This window comes from Podarcis liolepis (assembly GCF_965112155.1).
Source record: "Podarcis liolepis genome assembly, chromosome: 5".
NCBI lineage: Eukaryota > Metazoa > Chordata > Lepidosauria > Squamata > Lacertidae > Podarcis > Podarcis liolepis.
The window spans coordinates 26,244,263-26,266,972 of record NC_139556.1 but is presented as its reverse complement, the minus strand read 5'-3'; the positions used below and the strand labels follow the sequence as shown (position 1 = coordinate 26,266,972).

The window sequence follows — 22,710 nt, the reverse complement described above, 5'->3', positions numbered from 1 at the left end:
GCAGATTACCGTATTTTCCGCTCTATAACACGCACCCAACCATAACACGCACATAGTTTTTAGAGGAGGAAAATACGTAGTTCACCCGTAGGCATTCCCTCCATAACACGCAGATATTTCCCCTTACTTTCTAGGAGGAAAAAAGTGAGTGTTATGGTGCAAAAAATACGGTAATTTAGGTAGAGGCCAGAAGGTGGAATCTTGTTCCCCAATACTGGACACGACACAATTCAGAAGAGAAGTTATAAAGCAAATGAATTGAATTGTGCAAGTTGTAAAATCAGTCTAATGTACTGAGGCACAGTTACCTGCTACAAGGAACAAGTTGCCTATTACCAACAGAGGATTAAAGAAGTGGCAAAAGCTGTAGGGGCAAAAACTTTATTAGAACCAAATCAAGCAACAGTATAGGTACATAAACCTCATCACGGGACAGACAATTAACTTGGGTTATGTAAAGTAAAATAACTAGCCCAGGCAAAAGTGAACATGCTGCCAAAACAAGATCTTCAGCTGACAACTTCATCACACCCTCACAGATACTAGCACGTTACCATCTGGCAGCTGGAAGGATAGACTGGTTCTGATAACCATGTCACAGTGAGGTTTTCTAGTCTTTGTTTCCATTCTGCTCCATGCTGTCCTGAAAGGTTTCAAGTCTGATTGCACTACATGTGTAGATTCTCAGTTCTCAATGCTGCTCAGAGTGATTGCCTCTGCACTGAGCCCTTCATGTGCTCCCAGTTGTTGTAGAGAGCATAGAGACTAGTGAGCATGAGTCCTGCAACGCCACCTCTCGCTATCCCTCGTAGTCCACCTGTGGAAAACAGCGGCGGTAAAGAAGAGAGATCAGCCAATAAATGTCAGGGGCTTAGTCGCATGGGCTGTGCCGTACTAGAACAGCTGTACAAGTAAAACCACTACCTGAGATCACAAAAACTGCCATTGCTTTGGAAAATATTGACACACCTCAATGGGAACAACATCTTAAAACAGTGGTTCACAAGCTCAGCCACTTATTAGTAGGAAGAAATTTTAAGTGTCCTAACTCACAGACCCAATGACTGCTATATTTAGGTTCGTGACATAAGGTGTGAAGAATAAAAAACAATTCCACTTACATACAGAAAAGGGTCAAATATATTAAATTTCAGCCCTAGCTGGAATATGAATATATGAAAACATAAACAATAGTTCTGCGGCACTTCAAAGACTTTTTTTAATGGGACTGTGTAGTCCCATGAAAGGTTATGCTGTGATACGTTTGTTAAGCTTTGAGGTGCCACAAGAACCTTGGTTGTTTTTGGTAAAATAAACTACCAAAATTACCACTATGGAAATTATACTTAACTAGTGGCTAGTGTAAAGCTAGTTTTATGGTACCAGAATCCCCTTTCTATAGGTTTAGATTTGTTTTACCGAGGTACCTTAGAAAAAAAGCAGTTTGCAGCAAAGCCATTACGTTTTGCACTGATAGATAAAAAAAAATATGTTGAGCAGGGAGAAAATCCCATCTATATATACAGACTACAACGGGCTATGTGACAGGATTTTTGTGTCCTGACTTTCTATGTGATATAGCTAAAAGTTCATGAAATAACAGGAACTACAACAGAACACTTAATGCAGTCTTGACTCTTTTAAGAGTTGTATTTTCAAGCAGGACAGAGGGAGAAAAGCTAGTCTAATTTGTAACACACCAGAAGAACTTGCTCATGGAGATGAAAACCAATTCTCATTTTTTCTGATAATGTGTAAAGCCCTGCAATGAAACCCTTTGCACTGCAATGTAGTTGTCCAATACCCAGCTATGGAACACCCCAAAGGAGAACAGCAGAACTAAGCACCAACGTACAACCAAGTCACTTGTGTGAAATTCAGTTTGCATTTGCACAGCTGGCAGTGTTTGCCTTTCCTGCCTGAAAATATTCACATCAAGGTGAATATGTGGTGGTTGTTTTTTAAAAAAGCATGTTTGGCAAAAAGAAGAAAGAGTGCCTTTTGAGTAACAGGGCTTGGAACTCTCCTGACCCTTTTCAGTTCTGCTTGCTAAGCGATAGGCAAATGTACTCCTGTCCCTCCTCCGAAGTCAATTCTGCTAGCCTTGGATAGCAAGTCACTTTACTGAATCCCCCAAAACAAGCAGCTGTCATTATCTTTCTCTTACATACACATGTTGAGATAGGAGAATGTCAAAACATGACTTAAAGAGTTGCAGGCTGCAATATTTGAAAGCAGACACTTACAGAGCCTGCCAATTGGGAAGGCCTATCCAGTACCAACTTCTGCCATAATAAGGCACCTCCACAGAGACGGCTTCCTGATTGCCATTGGAAATCCCCCCTCCAAATCATGGGATTGCTAAAAATAAAGTAAATGCAAAGTCACACACCTCTGCATTTCATACCAGGTGTGGGTGGCATACCATCTGCTCTTATTTCATGGTAGTTTTTGTTACATAAATCAGCCTTCTAATGTAAAATGTTTTGTGTAAAAATGTAAAAAATGCTGTGTTTTCTGATGGTTCTAGTAAACAGGTCATTCTAGCCTACAGGTGTAGCATGTTTTAAATTTATAATCTATTGGGACAGTGTTGGATAGTGTTCTCGAAGCTACCAGCATGAGTTTGACTAAAGTGCGTGAGGCAGTGGAAGACAGAAGTGCCTGGCGTGCTCTGGTCCATGGGGTCACGAAGAGTTGGACACGACTAAACAACAACAAAGTAAACAGGTCATTCTAGCCTACAGGCGTAGCATGCTTTAAATTTATAATCTGTTGGGACAGTACTCTTGACAATGGTGGGACTCACTCTATGTGAACAGAACCAAATGGTTTTCAATACAAATCATGCCATTTCCACTGATGAAGAAGTGAGAAAGCTAAAAACACCCAGTTTCAAGCCTGATGAAAGCTCCAAGCATGTCAGACAAGAACCATCCACTTTCTAAAATAAAAGACCAATTGCTGTGCAGGGCTATCAAGCTCCAAAAACCTAGAGGTTTCCATATACCTCCGTTAAACCCAACCTAGCTGGTTCCTGTGCCATTGCTTGTTTCTATTTAGCCTGCATATATCCAGAATAATGCCACCAGTACAAACTCTTTCATTAGATCGCCAATTATACAGGCATAGTTATAAAGCACCACACATTCTGGTTCCACAAATATATTTTCCAAGTAGTGATGATTTAATTTCCGTTAGGTTTCCCTCATAATTAGCTTTCCTTCTCCAAGTTCTCATGCAAAATTCTCAGAAAGAGCTTTGAGTTATACTAAGAAAGCTCAGATATACCAACTGTCCCTTCTGCAAACCGCACGTCTCAGCTTTAAATCTTCATGCTCCTGAACCTTTCTAAACATGCTTGAAAGAATCTATTGCTACATGGGAAGTAGCTTCCAAGGTTTCCCAGTTCAATCTTTTGGGGGAGAATGGAGACAAAGAGGGCTGCTCAGCTTTAATGCCTCATTTTCCAAACCAGGGGAGTTAGTTTCTGAAATACACCCACACCCCCTTCCAAATCCTGCTGCCACTCTAACTTCCGAGTTTAATTTATATGGCAGACAGAAGGCAACAGGCAGCTGGAAAAAGCAAAGACTGTTCATAGAAATACAACCAAAGTGGCCAACTTTTTAATAAGCACAAACCAAGATTTGAATACATTTTTCCTTTCTATAGATCCATGTACTTTTGGCACTCAAAAATGATGACAGATCTTTTTCATGTTTTTCGCTAATGTATCACTAATTTCAATTGGTTTTCCGATACTAGTCATATTTAATCTAATGGCACTTTGCTAAGATAAGACTTGCTTTCAGAATTGCAGTAGCCTGTGTCAATAGCATAAATCTGCCATTTAAAATTGGGAGGAGCCCTGAAAGTTAACTAATGTTGAAACAAATAGAACAAATAGCTTTATTGCTTATGATAATGTTGGACAAGGCTGGACCTGGAGAGTGATCTATTACAGCTGTAGTAGGTAGAAGTTCAGGTAAATATTTCTAGCTAGAAAAGATGGACAGACTTTTTAAAGAGGAGCCCGCTCTACAATTGATAAACTGGTTTCCTATTTACTGCTTCCAGTGTGTTAAAATTCGTGTAAAAAACCATGGCCTAGTTTCTTCAGCTCTTCTGTTGTTTGTAACTGTTGCACACACAGCAGATCTATTATGCCAGCACAAATGTCTCTTAACATATTTGTTCCCACTTGAGAATTTGGAATAAATTTTTGCATTGGGTTCTGAGGTATATAACCTAAGGCTGCACAACCCTTCCTTTGTTCCTAGGGGAAGCATAGAGTTTTTTGTGTGTTTCAAATATCATTTATCAGTGATGCTTTCCAGCTACAGTGAATCATCTTACATATACCAGCTGCACTGGCTCCTGGTGGAGTACAGGATCAGGTTTAAGGTGCTGGTTTTAACCTTCAAAGCCCTATACGGCCTAGGACCCTCGTACCTATGGGACCGCCTCTCCTGGCACGTCCCACAGGGGAACTTACGGTCTTCAAACAAAAACATCTTGGAGGTCCCAGGCCACAGAGAGGTTAGGCTGGCATCAACTAGAGCCAGGGGTTTTTTGGCTGTGGCTCCGATCTGATGGAACGCTCTGTCACAAGAGACTTGGGCCCTGTGGGACTTGACATCTTTCCGCAGGGCCTGCAAGACAGAGCTGTTCCACCAGGCCTTTGGCCAGGGCACAGCCTGACACCCTCCTTTGGCAATCCTCACAGAACTCTAACCCAATGATTGCGATTAATCTGATTTGAATTAATTTTATAATGAAATGATTTTAGAATGTTTTATCATTTTACTGTTGTTAGCCGCTCTGAGCCCGGCTTCGGCTGGGGAGGGCGGGATATAAATAAAATTTATTATTATTATTATATAGTGCTATCCTGTCGGACTAAAATTGTAGGATGTCTTTTTTTACACTAATCCTTACTGTTTCTGGATGAACTATAGCTAACTGCCAGAGAACTGTTATGGAGTTTCATGACCAAATTCTGGTGTCATTTTCATTGTCAATGCATTTTTCAGACTATATGCACTGTGCAGCTCAATTACTTGGGTAATCTGCTGTTACCACAACACCAAAAAGCTAAAATCTATATTTAGAACATTTCTCACATTTAAATTTATTCTGTCTTCTCTTATCACAGTAAGACAAATTTAAAACCCTCAAAATTACCACACAAAACAAAGCATTCTCTCATATATTTACCCCCAATTTCTATTTTACGAACTGTTTGTTTATTTTAGCTCTGGATTAACAGTTTCTATCACCATTAATCAGAAGGCAGAACTCATTAAAGGCAGAGTCCTTGTATTAGGATTTCAGACAAAGGCATATGGAAAAGGGAAACTGAGTTTTCACATGGCTCATGCCTTGTTCTTAAGAATATATAACCCCAAGTCAGTAAACATGACATTAAGCACACATGGAACAGATAAGCTTACTTTTGACCCAACTCCTGTACGCAGAACCAAAATGAATAAAGGTAATTTTGCCAGCGTACCTGTGCTTTTATACAGCATGCCTGTCATGGTCCCAGCAGCAACTGTGTTCAGATCATCTTCTGCACCTCGAGTTTTTTCAATTATGACTCCAAATGCGCTATACAGCAGTGCTGGAATTGAATTAAAGTTGACAGTGAGAACAAACACCCACACCCACCAACAACAATACATGTCCAACACAGAACAACCCAGCAAGATTCTAGTCTCAGTATCATTCTCTCTTGGGGAAAGTGCCCAAAACTGAGCTTGCATTTTAAGGAAGTTGACTTAAGATCAATGAAGGAAAGTTTCCCATTACCCTCTCACCCCCAGTAGCACCATTCCATGTTGTTCAGCAGTACCCATTGGCCATCCAGAGAGGCTTTTCAGGGTATGGACGTGTGCAGAGCGATGTCAATGGGGAGAAGAGGGCATGAAACCTTTCTGTAAACTTAGTTAACTTTGGATGATGAAATGAGGAGGTAAGTTTATCAGAGACGCAAAATGCAGCCCTGTAACGTAAAGAAATGGCAGAATGTGTAGATCCAGGGGACATGAAAGCACTGAAGCTTCTGAAGGGAAAGGTAACTTGCTATTAAGTGTTTCAACTGGATCAGCTGAATAGTTCTACACAAGTGCCAAATGCAAAGATCAATCAATTGGGGCCAAAACCTTTGAAAAGCACCATCAACATTATTGAGTTGTATTATACAAGGGTGGTCAGCAGCAAACCCAAATGAGCAGACCTGCAATGTTTTACAAATACTGAACATAAAAGAGCAACACAGTTGAAAAAGATTAGGGCCCACTATAACTTTTGAAAAACTTATTTCACACTATTTCAAAAGGGTGACTTTTAAACATTCTATAAAAGCATTCCTAATCTCATACTGGAAACTAAGAACGGCAGCTGAATATGTCTTTTGGTTGGGAAGTAGAGCCACACTCACCCACCCATCCTAAAGCCCACAACTGAAGATTCTCTTCCCAGAAAGGAACTGAATTCTAAAATGTTTGCAGACTTGTCACTAGACAGGTCAGGGTAAAGGACTATGACAAACAAGGAAATGTTACTCAAGAAAACAAACACAGCTGCGAAGTGTCTGTTAATGTATCACTTGCAAGGGTGGAATCTTGAACTTTGGGACCTTTGAGCTCAAATGGCAATTTTCCATGATCTATGATTTCTCTGCTGATGGGGGCGGGCAGAAAGCGGGGAGGGAATCCTTGAAGATGTCAGAGTCTTCTGTGACAAAGGGAGATTTTTCAGGCCTCTAAATCTCATTTAAGGGAAGGCAAGCAGGCCTTAGATTCATTTTATGCTTTGCAATGCAGTGCAATGACTTTCCAAACCCAAAGAAGCAAGAATCCTTGACAAAACCTCCATTCTAATTCTAGTAGACTTCCAGGTTTACTGAAAAATTAAACTGAGTTACTATGAATGATATTGACATTCAGACCCAGACAGAGAGGGGGGGCCATATGGGCCACACGGCCTGGGCCTCCGATTCCGAAGAGGGCCTCAGTCAGCATATTCTCAATCGCAGGGGATGCACTGGGGCCATGGTTGGCAGCACGAGAGAAAAGCTTCCCTGGTGTCCAGGGCGACGGGCACATTATCTACCTGGCCCGGGCCTTTGCAAGGCCCTGTTGACATTTCCCACATAGATTTGGTTTACACATCAAACTTACTTACCTAGAGACCCAAGAGTGTTGGCCCATAATGCCCCTTGCCTTGTCACCATATTTAAAATCCTACAAGGAAGTAATGAGAGAAAGAGATTGATCTGTAGTGCTTTATCATATGCTATATTGTTTTCAAGGCCTAAACAGAAACAAAGACAACTTAAGTTTCTTCTGCTCACGCCTTCTGTCCTAGAATCTGTTCCATGCATTTCATAAGGCAAGAGAGAAAAAGGGAAAGCTTAAATGAAACTTGTTCTACTTGGAGAAATCAAATGCTGTACCAACGTTTGATCTCTAGCACACCAGCAATACAGGTTTTACTATAGGAACCTAACTTGAAAGGACAAGTTAAATTCATTTGCATTTTTTAACAAATCTGCTCTGCTTTAAGGCAGGTGGCACTACATGCCAAGGTTAATTAAAACGTTTATGTAACTCAAATGCAAATTTGGAGCTCAGTGTTACGCAATACTTTTCCCAGGTTTTCTTTTTCCAGACGCATCCTAGCTAAAAGATTTATTGTTCACTTCTTTTTTAAAGAAGTAGATCCATAGATTTTTCTGTAGGCCAACATACTTAGCATATTTCAGGTTCTGAAGAAAGCAAGTGCACAAAACATGGGTTGTGATCCAAATAATTAGTTAAGGTGTGCATAATGGCTTGATCATACCCACAGTGAATTTTCTTTTTATCTCCCCACCCCTTTAAATACCAGAGCCGTGTACCTAATTCAAAAACAGCTTCTGGAAGTCCCTCAGTTTCAGAAGCGCTTTGCCTTGTGGTATGAAGAGCACTGTATTGGGGCTATGAAGCATAATATAATCATTTCTGCCCCATTAATTACTCTGAATAACTGAAGCTTCTGAACAGATTCCAGGGGACACAAACTAAATGAACTACCCAAAGCACATGTTTATATAGACATTTTTCTTAGTTCTAATATATCAATTAAATGGTCATTAGAACACGATTCCAGAAGCAACCATATTTGGGTGAAGCTGATATCAGGACTGAAAATTCTGAATGGGGTGACTGCTGCCTAGGAATGAAGAAGTATTTCTATGCATAGGTAGCTACTAAAGATGCAGCACAGTGCGTTAATAATCCAATTCCTCCTCCCCCCTTCTGCTATGGCTCGAATTCAGAAAACAGCTTTGGGAGCCTGTTGAAGCTAGATAATTTCCCCCTCCAAGACAGACAACTGATATGAATATATTCATCAAGCAATTCTTTAAATCAAAATGCAAGGCTGATTTCTTACATTCTAAAGAAAAGTGCTTTCATCAAAGGCAACCATGTTAACTGAGCCAATTCTAGATTAACATTTTTTACCAGTACACTGCTCTACATATTTTAAGAATTAGATCACAGTGCAGTGTGGAGTGCTCTTGTTCATTTTTCCTACCTCTGCAAGCCTTGGGAGTTCCCCTGCTGATGCTCCTACATTAGCCTGGATTTGGCTACAGTTCTGTCAGCACTCAACAAGAGAGTTTTAAGAGACATTATACCAAGACTGCCCAAATAGTTTAGATTGCATTAAGAAGCTTGTGTGTTGGAAGACTGTTAAGCATGCAAAAATCCAAGTGCTAAATTGTACACATTTTAATTTGGACATCCTTCAATAGTACTTCTGATAAACTTTATTTAAAAAAGGAGGGGAAGGTCAAACATCCTCTACCATAGAAATTAAAATCACATGCTGAACAAGTGTGTATGCTCCCAGACTAGTGCTGAGTAGAATGTTAACTGCTCAGCACACTCTCAGAGAAGCACAGTATTGCCCCACACTGGTGTCAGCTGCCTCCAGAACAGAAACAGTGACAGACAGATAAAACAGGCAGTACTTTTATCTCCCAGCAGTGTAACACCGTCACAGGCATGATACTGATCCAGACAGCTGACTACCGCTGGAACCTAGGGGCAAATGATGAACGGGAGACAAAGGTACCTTTCAGAACGTGCAAGGTGTCATCTGCTCACAGCATGCTGTGCACCTTACAGAGAGCAAGAAAAGTGAAACTAAATCGAAAGATGTTCTTCCCACTGTGCAAGCTCCTGCCCAAGCAGAACTGCGATATAATTTACTTATTACAATCCTGCCTAGCTGCTAGGACTTGCACACACATGTGCTGAATGAACACCCATGCCAATTTCCCTTCTGTTTCTTTTTTATGGTTCTACTAACCCAGGAGATTCAGGACTACTTGCTATAAAATTGATAATTCATTAACTCACAGTAGCAAATGCTGCACAGGTGACTTACATCTTACATTTATTTTACTTAGGCAATTGCAACTTTGAGGGGAAGGGAAGGGGGAATAATAAATGGAGCACAAAGGAAACACACTATTTATTTATTTATTCTCCCCACATTCTTGCGCAAAGCTTCAATTGTGGGCTTACCGGGCTTTGGGAAGGTGGAGCAGTCCTCCGCCTCCTTCCTAAAGTCAGGTAAGCAAGGCGTCAGGCTTTGGGAAGGAGGTGCTATGGCTCTGGAAGGGTCCTAGAGCTCTCCCTTCTCCTTCCAAAAGCTGGGCAAGCGCTTACTCGGTCCTGGGACCTTGTCAAGAGTCCCCGTGCCTCTTCCCCATAGCCAGGCAAGCAGACTTCCACCTTGCAGAGGCCCTGGTTCCATGGGATCCTGGCTTTATGTGATTTTGCTTATACACACAATGGCCAGGAACGTAACCCCCACGTAATATGTGAGCTACATACCTGTATAGTCATTGTAGCTTGAATACTCACACAGAGCCTTATTTTGTGGACTAGGGAAATCCAATGGGAGAATATACTTCAACTGATCATTCAGGTAATGTAGGCTGCCAATTGCGTAAATGCAGGCGAATGTGTCCTTTTTTAAATCTACCGTACTTTCACAGAATTTGGAGTTAACATGTCTGAGCAATGAATATTGCAAGAACTGAGGTAAACGGAAGAAAGATGGGAAGCAAATGTTGTGTCCAATCTCAGTGTCTAATATGGATGCTACAGGAGGCAGACCAATAGTAGCAGCAGTTCCACAGAGCTGAGAATCATGAAGAATCAGAAGGGAATTGATGATGATTCAAGGAAAAGGCTACGTCATGGATTCTGAGAGGCAGTTGGGTTATTCCAGTTTAGAGAACATATAACTTCCCGATTGTGTAGGATACACTTGTCATTTTTCCGAAACCTATCTTCACTAGTTCTGTGACAATGTTGCAGTATATAAATAAAATAACAACAACAACAACAACAACAACAACTGAAGGTATGTGTTTCGTCTGGGATCATGCACCAAAATGTTAACAGTTTCTGTACCCCCATTGTTCTAGAAAATGGTAATAAGAAGTACTAACAGATGGATAATTAAAGGATTATACATAAATCTTATAGGTATTGTTATGGTTTTCCTTTAAGACAGTTTTACAAATGAGGGCCACATATGAGCCACATTTTGTGGAGAATATTTATCCTTGCAATTGCTAAGAATGGAGTGACTGGGCTAACTGACCTTCAACATATCTTCCTGAAGGTCCAGTAAGCATTAATATTAGTTTGCTGCCACCTGCTGGTCTAAAGGATTTAATGTTTGCCATCTTTCTACATAACAATCTGTTCAATATACTTTTTTTAAAAAAATGCCATAGGATCATGAATTTGAATCTTCTATGTCCAGCATAATTTGTTTTTGGCCAAGATTTCTCTGAAAGAACAAGAAATCTCATTGGAAAGTAAAGCTTATAAAAATCAAGTGAATATGTGCATGTACTGACATCCTATGCCCTTTAAAAATGTGGCTCTTTTTTGGTGTGTGTGTGGGGGTGTTGTTGGGTTGTTTTTATTTTGATTACAGTATATATATTGTGTTCTTCTGTTGATCTTTTCTGTGAACCACCCTGAGACCTCCGGGTATAGAGCGGTATATAAATTCAATAATTAATTAATTAATAATGTAAGCATACACAAATTGATAGGAGGGGATAGAAAGAGAACAAAAAGGTGTTTCCTCAGAAATAACTCAATTACTTTCTTTTTAAGATTAATGAAGTGATCACCACCACACGTTGAGCTCATCCTAATTCAAGACTTCTCACACAACTCAGGGCAGTGACAATCCGCTGTCAGGAATACTAAAACACCCCAGATTTGGTATTTAGTCCTTTAGCTTTATGGGCACAAAAGGCTTTATAAGTTAAGACTTACACAGACGTGTAATTTTATCTTGACTGCACTAAAGGCCAATTTAATGATATCTCACACTTATAGGAAGTCAAAATTCAAGGCAAGCAAGCAAATAAGTATCTGGAAGGCTGTAAGACCATGAATACCTATGAATTCTTCTGAAAACAAAATGAAAAATGAGCAACCCTTGAAAGCTGAAAAGTATCTGGAATTATGTACTTACTGTACATTTCTAGGTTTAGACCAAGCCATGCTCTGTGTCTCCTTCAAGCCCAGTCGCAGGCCATTTAGTGCACCAAATGCAGCTCCTAAAAGGCAGGACATCAGGATTAACCACAGCAAATGAAAACTGAACGCACATTCCAGTAAGGATTAAAACAGCTCACCAATTAAACATGCAGCCTACGGAAAAATAAACTACAATAATGATACGCTTCTACTGAAGCAGATATATGTTGCATTATTGAAGGCAATTTACATTTTACAGGCAAAACAGTGAATGCGGCCTGTGTGAGTCACTTGCCCAATCTTTCTTTGCTCTTTATGTTTTGTTCTTATGTTCTCTCTTCCTATACCATCACACCCCATAGCAATTACCTACTGTATTCTCTACCATGGGGTGGGGGAGAATAAACAGCCCCTAGAAGATGTAGGAAAGTGAGATGGAAAAATACCAAATCATGCCACACCAGCAAAAAATATCTATTAGCCTATGCACAGAATCTTCAATATCCTGTTATAAAACTGCAAAGTTTGTATGTTCAGAAAAACCACAAATGCCATTTTTAAACAGCATATGCTATACTGCAGACATAAATGCCATTATAGATAGCTGATGTGTATGCTCCCATTCTAGTGCTGAGCAGGATATTTACTGCTCAGCACACTCTCAGAGAAGCACAGCATTGCCCCACCCTGCTGCCAAAATGCCTCCAGAACGGTGACAATGACAGACAGACTGGACAATATTTTCATCTCCCAGCAGTGTAACACTGTCAGGCACGGTAATGACACGGACAGCTGACTACCGCTGAAATTTAGGAAATCAACAACAGTCTAAAACATCCCAAACCTTCACTCAAATGTTTCATTGTTCATTTTTGGCAATGAAGGTCTTGTAACTGTTGTTACCATTTGATGATTATGTCTAGAAAAGCCTTCAAAGGGAATGGCGTTTAAAAAATAATAAATTGCCCAAAGCTTACAAAGTATCAACAGTGTAAATGGGGGAGAGATACAACCTAGATCACAAGGCCTGGAAATCAATGCACCGTGAAAACAGTGTACTGTAAATCATTGGCACTCTCAATGGTGCTAGAAGACTCTGTTCTGTTGTACCGCAGGACTATTGCTTTTGCTACAAAAGAGTAACACATTACCCCTCTAGAATTTGCTACTATAATGCACTCAAGTTTGTGTTGCTTGTTTTAGACAAGAAGTACAGTGGTGCCTCGCAAGATGAAAATAATCCGTTCCGTGAGTCTCTTCGTCTAGCGGTTTTTTCGTCTTGCGAAACAACCCTATTAGCGGTTTAGCGGATTAGCGCTATTAGCGGTTTAGCGGCTTAGAAAAAGGGGGGGAAAGCGAAAAAAATTGCAAGACGTTTTCGTCTTGCGAAGCAAGCCCATAGGGAAATTCGTCTTGCGAAGCGCATCGAAAAACGGAAAACCCTTTCGTCTAGCGGGTTTTTCGTCTTGCAAGGCATTCGTCTTGCGGGGCACCACTGTATGTCACTGGAGACTTGGCTAAATTTGATACATCACAAATATATTTTTACACAATACACTCACACACACACATATACAAATTCTATCCATTTTAAAACAGAACAACATCACAATATAAATTAAATGTTACCTATACCTGTCATGCAGCATCCTCCAATTGTAAAGAATGCCAGCTCAAACCTGCCCCTAGTTTTGCTAGCTCCAGTGGGTAAAATGAATTCATCTGTGTCCTGAAACAGAGATATCCTTTTAAATTACATTTGTGGCGAAAAACTTGTTTGCTTTATAAAAACAGGTGCAATACATTCATTTGACTGTGTTGACATTTATCTAAAAGTGTTACTTAAGAGAAAAATAAGGAGCCTTGCTATCTCTGAGCTAATCAGGTGCTCAAATGAAAGGTTAGATCAGTGTTTTTCAACCACTGTTCCGCGGCACACTAGTGTGCCGCGAGATGTTGCCTGGTGTGCCGTGGGAAAAATTTGAAAGATCTAAAAAAATAAATAAATGTCAATTTTTCGCCCACTAGGCGGGCGCCGGACTGTGTCCTGGGTATGGGTGGGGTGGGGTTTTTGACCCCACCCTCGGCCAGCAGGGGCGCCGATTGGTGCTCCTCAGGGGGACACCCTCCACTTTTCTGATGTCCGGGCCGTGATTGTTCCAGACTCCAGCCTGGACCTATCACAGTAGGACATCATCTTCCGACTTCCTTCCCGCCCGAGCACAGTGTGCGCAGCAGCGGAGAGAAGAAGACGTCGCGACTCGAGTCACCAGGAGGACTGGAGCAGGAGGAGACGGACGGAGACCGGGAGTCGGCACTGCAGAGAGACCGCATCCGGATCCAGACCAGGCCGCAGGTGCAGCGTGAGGTGAGGAGGTCAGCAGCCCGGTAAGTTTATATATAGTCAATATAGGCACAGAGTTAAATTTTTAAACATTTTCTAATGGTGGTGTGCCTCGTGATTTTTTTCATGAAACAAGTGTGCCTTTGCCCAAAAAATGTTGAAAAACACTGGGTTAGATAACAAGGTCCATAAGAGAATAATACACAGAAATTCAAGCCATTGCATGTTGCCCATGTGTGTAAGCTTCTAGTCTAGCACTGAGCAGGATATTGACTGCTTAGCACACTCTCAAAGAAGCACAATACTGTCCCCCACTGGTATCAGCTGCCTCCAGAACAGAGGAGCTGACAGACAGCTAACATGGACAGCACTTTTATCTTCCAGCAGTGTAACACTGTCACAGACATGGAGATGACAAAGACAGCTGACCACCACTGGAGTTTAGAAACAAAACCCAGATTAGAGAGAATTCACACTTAGTTTCTGCCCATACTAGCCTACAGACCTAGAAGCTGCAAGAAGCTGGGACTGTGTGGCTGTAGATCTTTAAGAGCAAGCATGGCAACAAGGCAATTGAACACTGTAAGCACTCTTGAGTGGACACTGCGTGTTTGAACTCTGTGAAAGGAGCTCCCAACTTCTCTTCTAGCTTATAAGAGTGGGTGGTGCATGCTTAAGAAGGGCTAAACATCTAGATATATTTATCTTTCTGAACTGTTTGGTGCTGTGTGAAAATGGGCCACTTCACACTGCCCACTGACTTGATCTTTTCTGAATAAAATTAACCTTCTGTTAAGGTTTATCCATTTACTGAAATATGAGAGGACCTGTCCTCAATTTGGAGCGCTTGATGAGGAAACTGGTCAAAATCTTTTTGGAACTATACAATGACCTCACTTGCGCATGGGTTGATTCCAGAGTGACAAGTGTCTCATTTGCTCCTGTGCAAAGTTGTGGTTTGGCTTAGCACATTAGTAGAATCTGTGCTTGTGGTTTAACCTTCCATGGCTAACCATGGCAAACTGGGCCAACATCTACTTACACACGTACAGTGGTACCTCTGGTTGTGGACGGGATCCATTCCGGTCGGATTCCAAGGTGTTCACTACCAGAGGTGACTGTTCTGTGCATGTGTGCGGCGCGATAGAGCGCTTCTGTGCATGGTAGAGCACTTCTGCACATGCGGCGAAACCCGGACAAATATTTCCGGGTTTGCTGTGTTCACATCCTGAAGTTTACGTAACCAGAGGGTTACGTAACGCAAGGTACTACTGTATAGGTAAAAAGGTAAAGACCTCTAGATGGTTAAATCCAGTCAAAGGTGACTATGGGGTTGCGGCGATCATCTAGCTTTCAGGCCGAGGGAGGTGGTTTTTTTCCGCAGCTTTCTGGGTCATGTGGCCAGCATGACTAAACCACTACTGACACACAGAGGACCGTGACAAGTGCCAGAGCGCCCGGAAACGCCGTTTACATTCCTGCTGCAGCAGTACCTATTATCTACTTGCACTGATGTGCTTTTGAACTGCTAAGTTGGCAGAAGCTGGGTCACAGCAACAGGATCTCACCCCGTTGAGCAGATCTGAACTGTCAGCCTTCTGATTGGCAAGCCCAAGAGGCTCAGTGGTTTAGACCACAGCGCCACCCGCGTCTCTTTACCTTACATGCATATACTCATAACTTTTACATAAGTTTCTTAAATGAACATTTAGCAATCAATTGTAACTATATGGTAATGTAATTTGAACAAGCATTTACATCTCACCTGTATAAGGTATCTGGGATCTACATTTAAATATGGAGACAAAGGATTCATTCCAGTCACTGCAGAAAATAAAATATAAAACGAAAGATAAATTTCAGTATAACTAGATGTAAAAGTTCATATGACAGTAAAGGGCTAAGACAGAAAAAGATGAAAAATTAAAGCAGTGTTAACTTTCAAATGTACATTGTGGCCTGGGTTGCACAAAATGCTAAGCCAGACTGGCTTAGAACTATCATGTGAGCTCTTCCAGAAAAAACATGAGCTGATTCACACCAATCCTTGGAAATGCAGCAGCAAATAAAGGACCAGAGAGAAGTAAAGCAGCTGCTAAGTCGAGGTGAGCCATGCTTAGCTTATGTCTACCAAGCAATCCCTACTCAATGAAATAATATTCATAGTGTGAGCCATGCCTGTCCTATAAAGCTGATTAGTACAGAAGAGAGCAGTGTGGAGAATGAAAGGAGAGAAAAACCAGTACAGTGGTACCTCAGGTTACATATGCTTCAGGTTACAGACTCCGCTAGCCCAGAAATAGTGCTTCAGGTTAAGAACTTTGCTTAAGGATGAGAACAGAAATCATGCTCTGGCGGCACCAGGAGGCCCCATTAGCTAAAGTGGTGGTTCAGGTTAAGAACAGTTTCAGGTTAAGAACGGACCTCCAGAACGAATTAAGTACTTAACCTGAGGTAACACTGTACATGAATTTCAGGCTAAGTAGCCACACAAGAAATCTGTGTGTTAATGTAGAACTATCACCTTGAAACTCTACGTACAACAGAGTAGAAAAGCCACATGCAGAAATACAGCAGGAAAATCAGGAATACATACTTTTTCTGAAATGCTCAAAAGTTATTTAGACCATTCACTGTGTCAAGGCCTTAAAACTGGTATGCCTCATGTTAAGAAAGGAGGCATTTGATCATGCTGGCAAACCCAAGTTAAAACAGGGACCACTTTCAGCCTCATGCCTGGTGGAAACACCACAGATGCTTACAGGACAGGGATAGCTCAGTCAGTAGAGCATGAGACTCAATCTCAGGGCCGTGGGTTTAAGCCCCACATTGGGCATAAGATCATTGCATTGCAGTGGGTTGGACTAGATGGCCCTTGTGACCCCCTTCCAACTCTACCATTCCATGACCTTGAAAATACACCTGGAAGAGTTAAGCTGCTTTCCCTCCTTCACAACTTTTACGAGCTGCCTGCCAGCACCTTCATATCCCCCCTCCCACGGACTTCCTTCGCTTGAAAATGTACAAAACTGCACAGTAGGGAAAATAAAAGAGGATCTAATACAAGCTCCAAGAAAGAGCACCAGCCTTCTGTTCAGTCCTATGTGATATTCCCCCCACGCTTTCAAGGTAGAATTCCACGCCGCCACATCGGTCAGTTTTAAGTCTTTTATTTGATTGTATTCTACGGTCAAAGCTGGTTATTATTATTTTAAAATTTCATTTATACTTTTCAGGTTTATACATTTCACTAATTTTAACATTTCAAAGCCTGACTTCCTTCCCCTTATTTCTGCGGTTCCGTAAATTTATTATCTTCAGCATATCCAAATTAACTTAATTTGTTCATTTATTCATCTACTTTAAATATATACTATTATAAAACCGCAGGTTATTACAATAATCCTGGCAATGTATCGTCACCATCATCATTTTATTCCCCCCCCCGCATCACTTGTTATAAAAGAGGGATGAATAAAACAGGGCACCCCCAAACCGACGCCCGAAACGAATGAAGAAGCTCCCCTCGCCAAATACTCACGAGGGACTCCGGCCAGGTCCGCGTGGGAATAGCCGGGCCCACCCATCGCCGCGCCGCCGAAGAGGCCGCCGAGCCCGGAGCCCTTCGAGTTCCCGCCTCCCCCTTCCATGGAGGACGAACTTCTGCCGGGGGGGCTTCAGCAGCCCTCTCCCCTCCCCCTCCTCGTGCTCAGCAGCCGCGGTTAATGGACGTTTTTCCCTCGGCGCCCGCTCGCCCACTCCTTCCTTCCTCCCTCAAGGCCGGCGCGGGAAAGGAGAGCGCGACGACCTCCTCAGCGCCAAGGCCGCGGTTGACGTAAAGCGACTCCGCGACGCCGGCGCGCGAGGCTGCTTCGCGTGCGTCTCTAGTTCCGCTTTACGACGGCGGCGCTCTCTTGCTTTCCGGCTCGGCCGGGAAACGGGAAGCGGCGGGCGGAGAGGGAGGCCGTCGACGAAGGCTGGTTCCCTCAGCTTGAGGAGCGTGTCTGAGAGAGGCGGGGGTCGTTGGGGGTTGAGGGAGAGAAGCGGTGCGGAGCCTCGAGCGGCATAAGAAGCCCTCACAACGGCTGGGAGGGCCGGCGTGCGTGCGGGTGCCCGCCTCGCTCCCCTCAGCCGGGAGAATGTGGAAGGGAACTTTCCCCGTTGCCTTTCCCCCTCACGGAGCCCCTTCGCCGCCCCCGGGCCCGCTTTCTCCCCGGTGGTGACCCTGTCGTCGTCGTCGTCGTCCCCCACTTCCACCGGGGCGTGTGAGGCGAGCGGAGGAGGGTCGGAGGGCGGGTGCTGCTCCCCCCAAGCATGAGTGCGGGGTCTGACGCCCCCAGGAAAAGGATCAGGTCGGACCCCCCGCTCGCCCCCTCTGCCGTCGGCGTCAGCAGCAGCAGCAGCAGCGGCTCGGAAGAAGAAGCGCAGCCCCCTTCCTGGAAGAGGAAAGTGACCCAGTGGCAGCCGCCTCTTCCCTTCAGCAGGGAGCAAAGGTCCAGCAGCAGCAAAGCCAGCCCCGCAGTCACAGTGGGGAACAAAGGTTTGCATCGCCGTGGGGATCCTTTCTCTACAAAAAGAAGGGGGGAAAGGCCATTCTTACTCACTTGCTTTTCTCATCTGGTTTGCTTGGGGGTGGGGAAAGGGGTGTGTGCATTTCCATTTCCCGCACATCAGTTGCATGGGGTTCCAATGCCACAGCTGCCCTCATGCTCTCCACCCAAAAGCCAAGAGCTTTGGGGTTTACGGTGCCAGCCTTGATCCCTGTGCTCTGCTTGGGAGAAAGGTTGCGGCCCTTCCAAGCTGTTTATGTGAGGATCACGCTTGGGTTTAAGGCTGTGGTCCACGAGACATGCTGCAACTTGGAAGAGAACCTAAGGGTCATCTAGCCCACCCCCTGAAATGCCAGAATCTTTTGCCCAGCATGGGACCCGAACCCATGGGCCTGGAATTTAAGAGTCTTGTGCTCTACCAATTGATGGAAACGGGCCCACTTAATAAAGTGATGCTCGTTTCTTACTCAACGTGCGTAAGATTGGGCTGTAAAGTAGACAGATTCGGCATGGTCGCTTGCAGTAATTTAAAACAAGTTCTGATGCTTTTGTCACATTACCTTTAAAAACTGAAAATCATTGTCCTGCTTTTATAATGTCATAGTTTGACATGACAGTGGCTCCATCTAAGAAGAGCGGTCACTTCCGCTTTACAGAATATGCTGCAATTAAAAGGGAAGCCATATAAGAGCATTCTTGGTGTTCATTTGACAAGAATTAACTGACAACAGTATTTGACTAGTCAATTTATTGGCATCACAGTTCTGTATAATGTTGTTCTGCAACTTTTATGAGTACTTGGAACAAAGGGTATGCTTCTGAATTTGATTGTTTTAGTATCTTAGATTAGTTGTTGAGGCCCTGGTAATATGTGTTTAGGAAGGCCAGAATGTATTAAGATAATTATTATTTGATCAAGATTGATGAAAGATAGGAACTATCTAGTACAGTGGTACCTCAGGTTACATCCGCTTCAGGTTACATCCACTTCAGGTTACAGATTTCACTAACCCAGAAATAGTACCTCGGGTTAAGAACTTTGCTTCAGGATGAGAACAGAAATCATGCTCTGGCAGCGCGGCGGCAGCAGGAGGCCCCATTAGCTAAAGTGGTGCTTCAGGTTAAGAACAGACCTCCAGAACGAATTAAGTACTTAACTCGAGGTACCACTGTACAAAGAAAGTTGCTTAGTAAAACTCAAAGTTGTGAATAAAAATTCTCAGCCTGAGAAGGGATACATTGTTGGTATACAGCGACATAAGTGTCTTGTGGCACTTGAAAAACTGACCCAGTTATTATGGCATGAGCTTTCATAGGCAAGGGCATACATATTTCATGGAATCCATACAGTGTAGTGAAGGTGTCAGAATTATACACACATGGGTGTGTAAGACGTGAGTCCGAGAGAATTTGAGTGGCGCTTCCTTTTGAAGCAGAAGTGGAGCTTCTTAGCACAAGTTTCTCAAGGCATTGTTTCAAATGCACTGGTCTTCTCTCTTTCATTGTATCAATTCTGGACAGTTTTATTTTTGAATAATTCAAATAGTACAAACTATTTGATTGTACATATAAATTCATCCAACTTTCTGTTTAGTAATAACCTGAAAATAGCATCTGATTTAATAGTTCTGAATTTGCTTTACCTTCATGAAGTAAAGCATGAACAGAATTGGAGAAGAGATGACCCAAGAAATGCCATTTCAAGTACACATTTTTATTAAATAACTGGTGGTATTAGTAATTTGATTACTCGGATAACCTATTGTTATCATATCATACAGATATGCTTGTCAGGAAGCTATGATTGGCTGCAGCTGCCTTTTGAGCATGCCTCACTGACTTACCAGAGTTAGCTAAAGCACCATGAAACAAGCTTGCAGTTTGCAGAAAATTCAGGTGCCAAGACAATTCTAAAATATAATATTGTATCTCTTTTGGTTTTAAAATAGGAAGCTGGTTGTTGCAATATGTTGTACTGTGGTTCTTCTTTCCCCCCTCTAGTTTACAAACAAAGGAGGATTACCTCTTGGATGGAGAATAAAGGACCCAAAACAGTGGAGTCAAAAAGGTAAAAACAGAACACAGGGGTAATTTATTTATCCAGAATGTAACAAAAGGAGAGAAAAGGACTCATAATCAAAATATGCCTGGCGCTTCTGTTCATTCTACACTTACTGCGTCTCCACCCCCATTGTTCAGCCCGGACACTGAGGTCCAGCTCCAAGGGCCTTCTGGCGGTTCCCTCACTGCAAGAAGTGAGGTTACAGGGAACCACGCAGAGGGCCTTCTCGGTAGTGGCACCCGCCCTGTGGAACGCTGTCCCATCAGATGTCAAGGAAATAAACAACTATCTATCTTTTAGAAGACATCTGAAGACAGCCCTGTTTAGGGAAGCTTTTAATGTCTGGTGTTTAATTGCTTTTTTATTATTATCATTAATTCTGTTGGGAGCCACCCAGAGTGGCTGGGGAAACCCAGCCAGGTGGGCAGGGTATAAATAATAAATTATTATTATTAGCCGCAGCATTTTGCTCCAGCTGCAGCTTCTGGACCAGGCGCAAGGGCAGCCCCACATTGAATGCATTGCATTATCAAGTCTTGAGGTTACCAGTGCATGAACTTGCTCTTTTGAGCCCTGCCTCTGATGGCTGCTGAAATTTAACTTGGTGTGTTGAGCCGGTGGGCCCTGGGCACGGGGAATGCCTGATACCTTAAAGAAGGTGGTGTGGCCACTACTGAAGAAAATTGCCTTCGACTCAAAGAATTGCAACAACTTTATTAAAATAGTGAAGCGTTATTATAGCGTTCATTTGTGGGAAGATAGACATCAGTTTTACCTTTGGTTATGGGTCAACATTTTATTTGTATTTGTGTTGTTTTTCTTTTTACAGCTCACAAAACAAAACTTGCAGCACAGAAGCAGAGCCCAAAATGACATTTGTAAAACAAGACAATGTTTTTGAACACGAAGTGAAAAATGCTGAGGATGTTCTTCAGCAGGGCTGTTCCAGATTACCTATGGAAATGAATACCAAGCATGTGGCCTTGCCTCAGACTGCCGCCCTGCGTAATTGGGAAGCTGAGCAGCTAGGTAGGGATCAGCTTTCAGAAGCAGAGTCTTTGAAAGGAATCCAAACTGGAGACCAGTTGAAAAATGCTAATGCTAATCAAACACATAAAACTGGCAGTCAGGCCCATCGGGGTTGCAATGAAAATCAGGAAAACTGTACTCATAGGAAACTTTCATCAGGCAGCCCTGTGAAGGTAGCAAATATAAAACAGCCATCAAAAGACTATGATCCGGAAAGGCAAGCAACTTTGCAAAATTTGCAGCCTTTTAAGAACTACAACTCTGAGCATGTAACTTGCATAGCTGTTGAGTCAGAGGAGGTGGATGTAGTGCCTGAGAGCCCACTTTCAGATGCAGGCTGTGATGCTTCCTCACCTGATTTGTATGCTACTCAGAAAAGAGATCAAGGATGCTGGGGGGAATCTCCTTCTTTTGAGAAAGAGAGTGAACCTGACTCACCTATGGATGTAGATAATTCCAAAAACAGCTGTCAGGGCTCAGAGGCTGATGAAGAAACCAGTCCACTTCTTGAGGACCGAGAAGACATTGATGTGCCAAAAGCACCAAACAAATCCTCACGGTTTCGAAAGGCAGATGCTGACCTGGATTCAAGAAAGTCACAATCCCGGAGAGGTGAAGGTGCTCGATTTAATCTCCACTTGGAAGGGATGGATAATCAAGTCAAACAGGGTGAAACACCCACTGAATCACCTGGGATATCACTAGCTGTGTCATCAGAATGCAAAGGTGCCAAACATTGTGGGAGGAAGGACTCTAAAATTACTTCCCATTTCATGAGGGTTCCCAGGACAGAGGAGAAAAGGTAATCTGTCTCCCTTTCTTCTTTCCATACTATTGCACTCAAGTAGCACTGCAGTTAGAATTTCATTCTTGTCTATATAGTAAAACTTTACATCTGTGAAATCGGACATAAAAAGACGTCTAATTCAGTGTTACTTTAACATGAGCTATTGCGTAAGCTAAGGCTTGTGCAGCAACCACAACTCCTACTGGACAAATATAACTGCTCTGGTAACTTCCAGGTTAGACCACCTTAAGGCCTTCTTTGTGCGATGCCTTTGAAGATTGATCAGAAACTTCAGTTTGTTTAAAATACAGTTGTGAGTCTAAATGGAACCAGCTGTAGCAGAGGTGGTAAATTGGATCATCCAG

General features: G+C 42.7%; 2 protein-coding genes across 3 annotated transcripts in view; one reads left to right on the top strand and one right to left on the bottom strand.

Annotated features, from left to right (window-relative positions):
* Positions 1–365: 365 nt before the first annotated feature.
* Positions 366–17,797, bottom strand: TIMM23B (translocase of inner mitochondrial membrane 23 homolog B). The gene is made up of 7 exons (XM_083502912.1): positions 17,459–17,797; positions 15,683–15,741; positions 13,209–13,302; positions 11,569–11,653; positions 7,192–7,250; positions 5,516–5,626; positions 366–817 (listed from the first exon to the last, which is right to left on the bottom strand). The coding sequence occupies exons 1-7, from the start codon at positions 17,565–17,567 to the stop codon at positions 702–704; spliced, it is 633 nt and encodes a 210-aa protein (XP_083359038.1). The 5' UTR covers positions 17,568–17,797; the 3' UTR covers positions 366–701.
* A 3-nt stretch (positions 17,798–17,800) lies between these two features.
* The window catches only part of PARG (poly(ADP-ribose) glycohydrolase), a 74,013-nt gene continuing 69,103 nt past the window's right edge, over positions 17,801–22,710 (top strand). The window contains exons 1-3 of one of the 2 annotated variants that reach the window (XM_083502482.1): positions 17,801–18,457; positions 20,469–20,535; positions 21,359–22,360. In XM_083502482.1, the coding sequence (XP_083358608.1) occupies positions 18,232–18,457; positions 20,469–20,535; positions 21,359–22,360 (1,295 nt within the window). In that variant the 5' untranslated portion in view covers positions 17,801–18,231. The remainder of the gene's footprint in view (positions 18,458–20,468; positions 20,536–21,358; positions 22,361–22,710) is intronic. The other variant, XR_014525902.1, reaches the window with a different exon arrangement.

Coding starts and splice junctions, on each gene's coding strand:
- TIMM23B (XM_083502912.1), bottom strand. CDS start 17,567: ATGGAAGGGGGAGGCGGGAACTCGAAGGGCTCCGGGCTCGGCGGCCTC. Junction 15,742..17,458: donor GGACCTGGCCGGAGTCCCTC/GTGAGTATTTGG, acceptor TATTTTCTGCAG/TGACTGGAATGAATCCTTTG. Junction 5,627..7,191: donor CAACACTCTTGGGTCTCTAG/GTAAGTAAGTTT, acceptor ATTCAATTCCAG/CACTGCTGTATAGCGCATTT.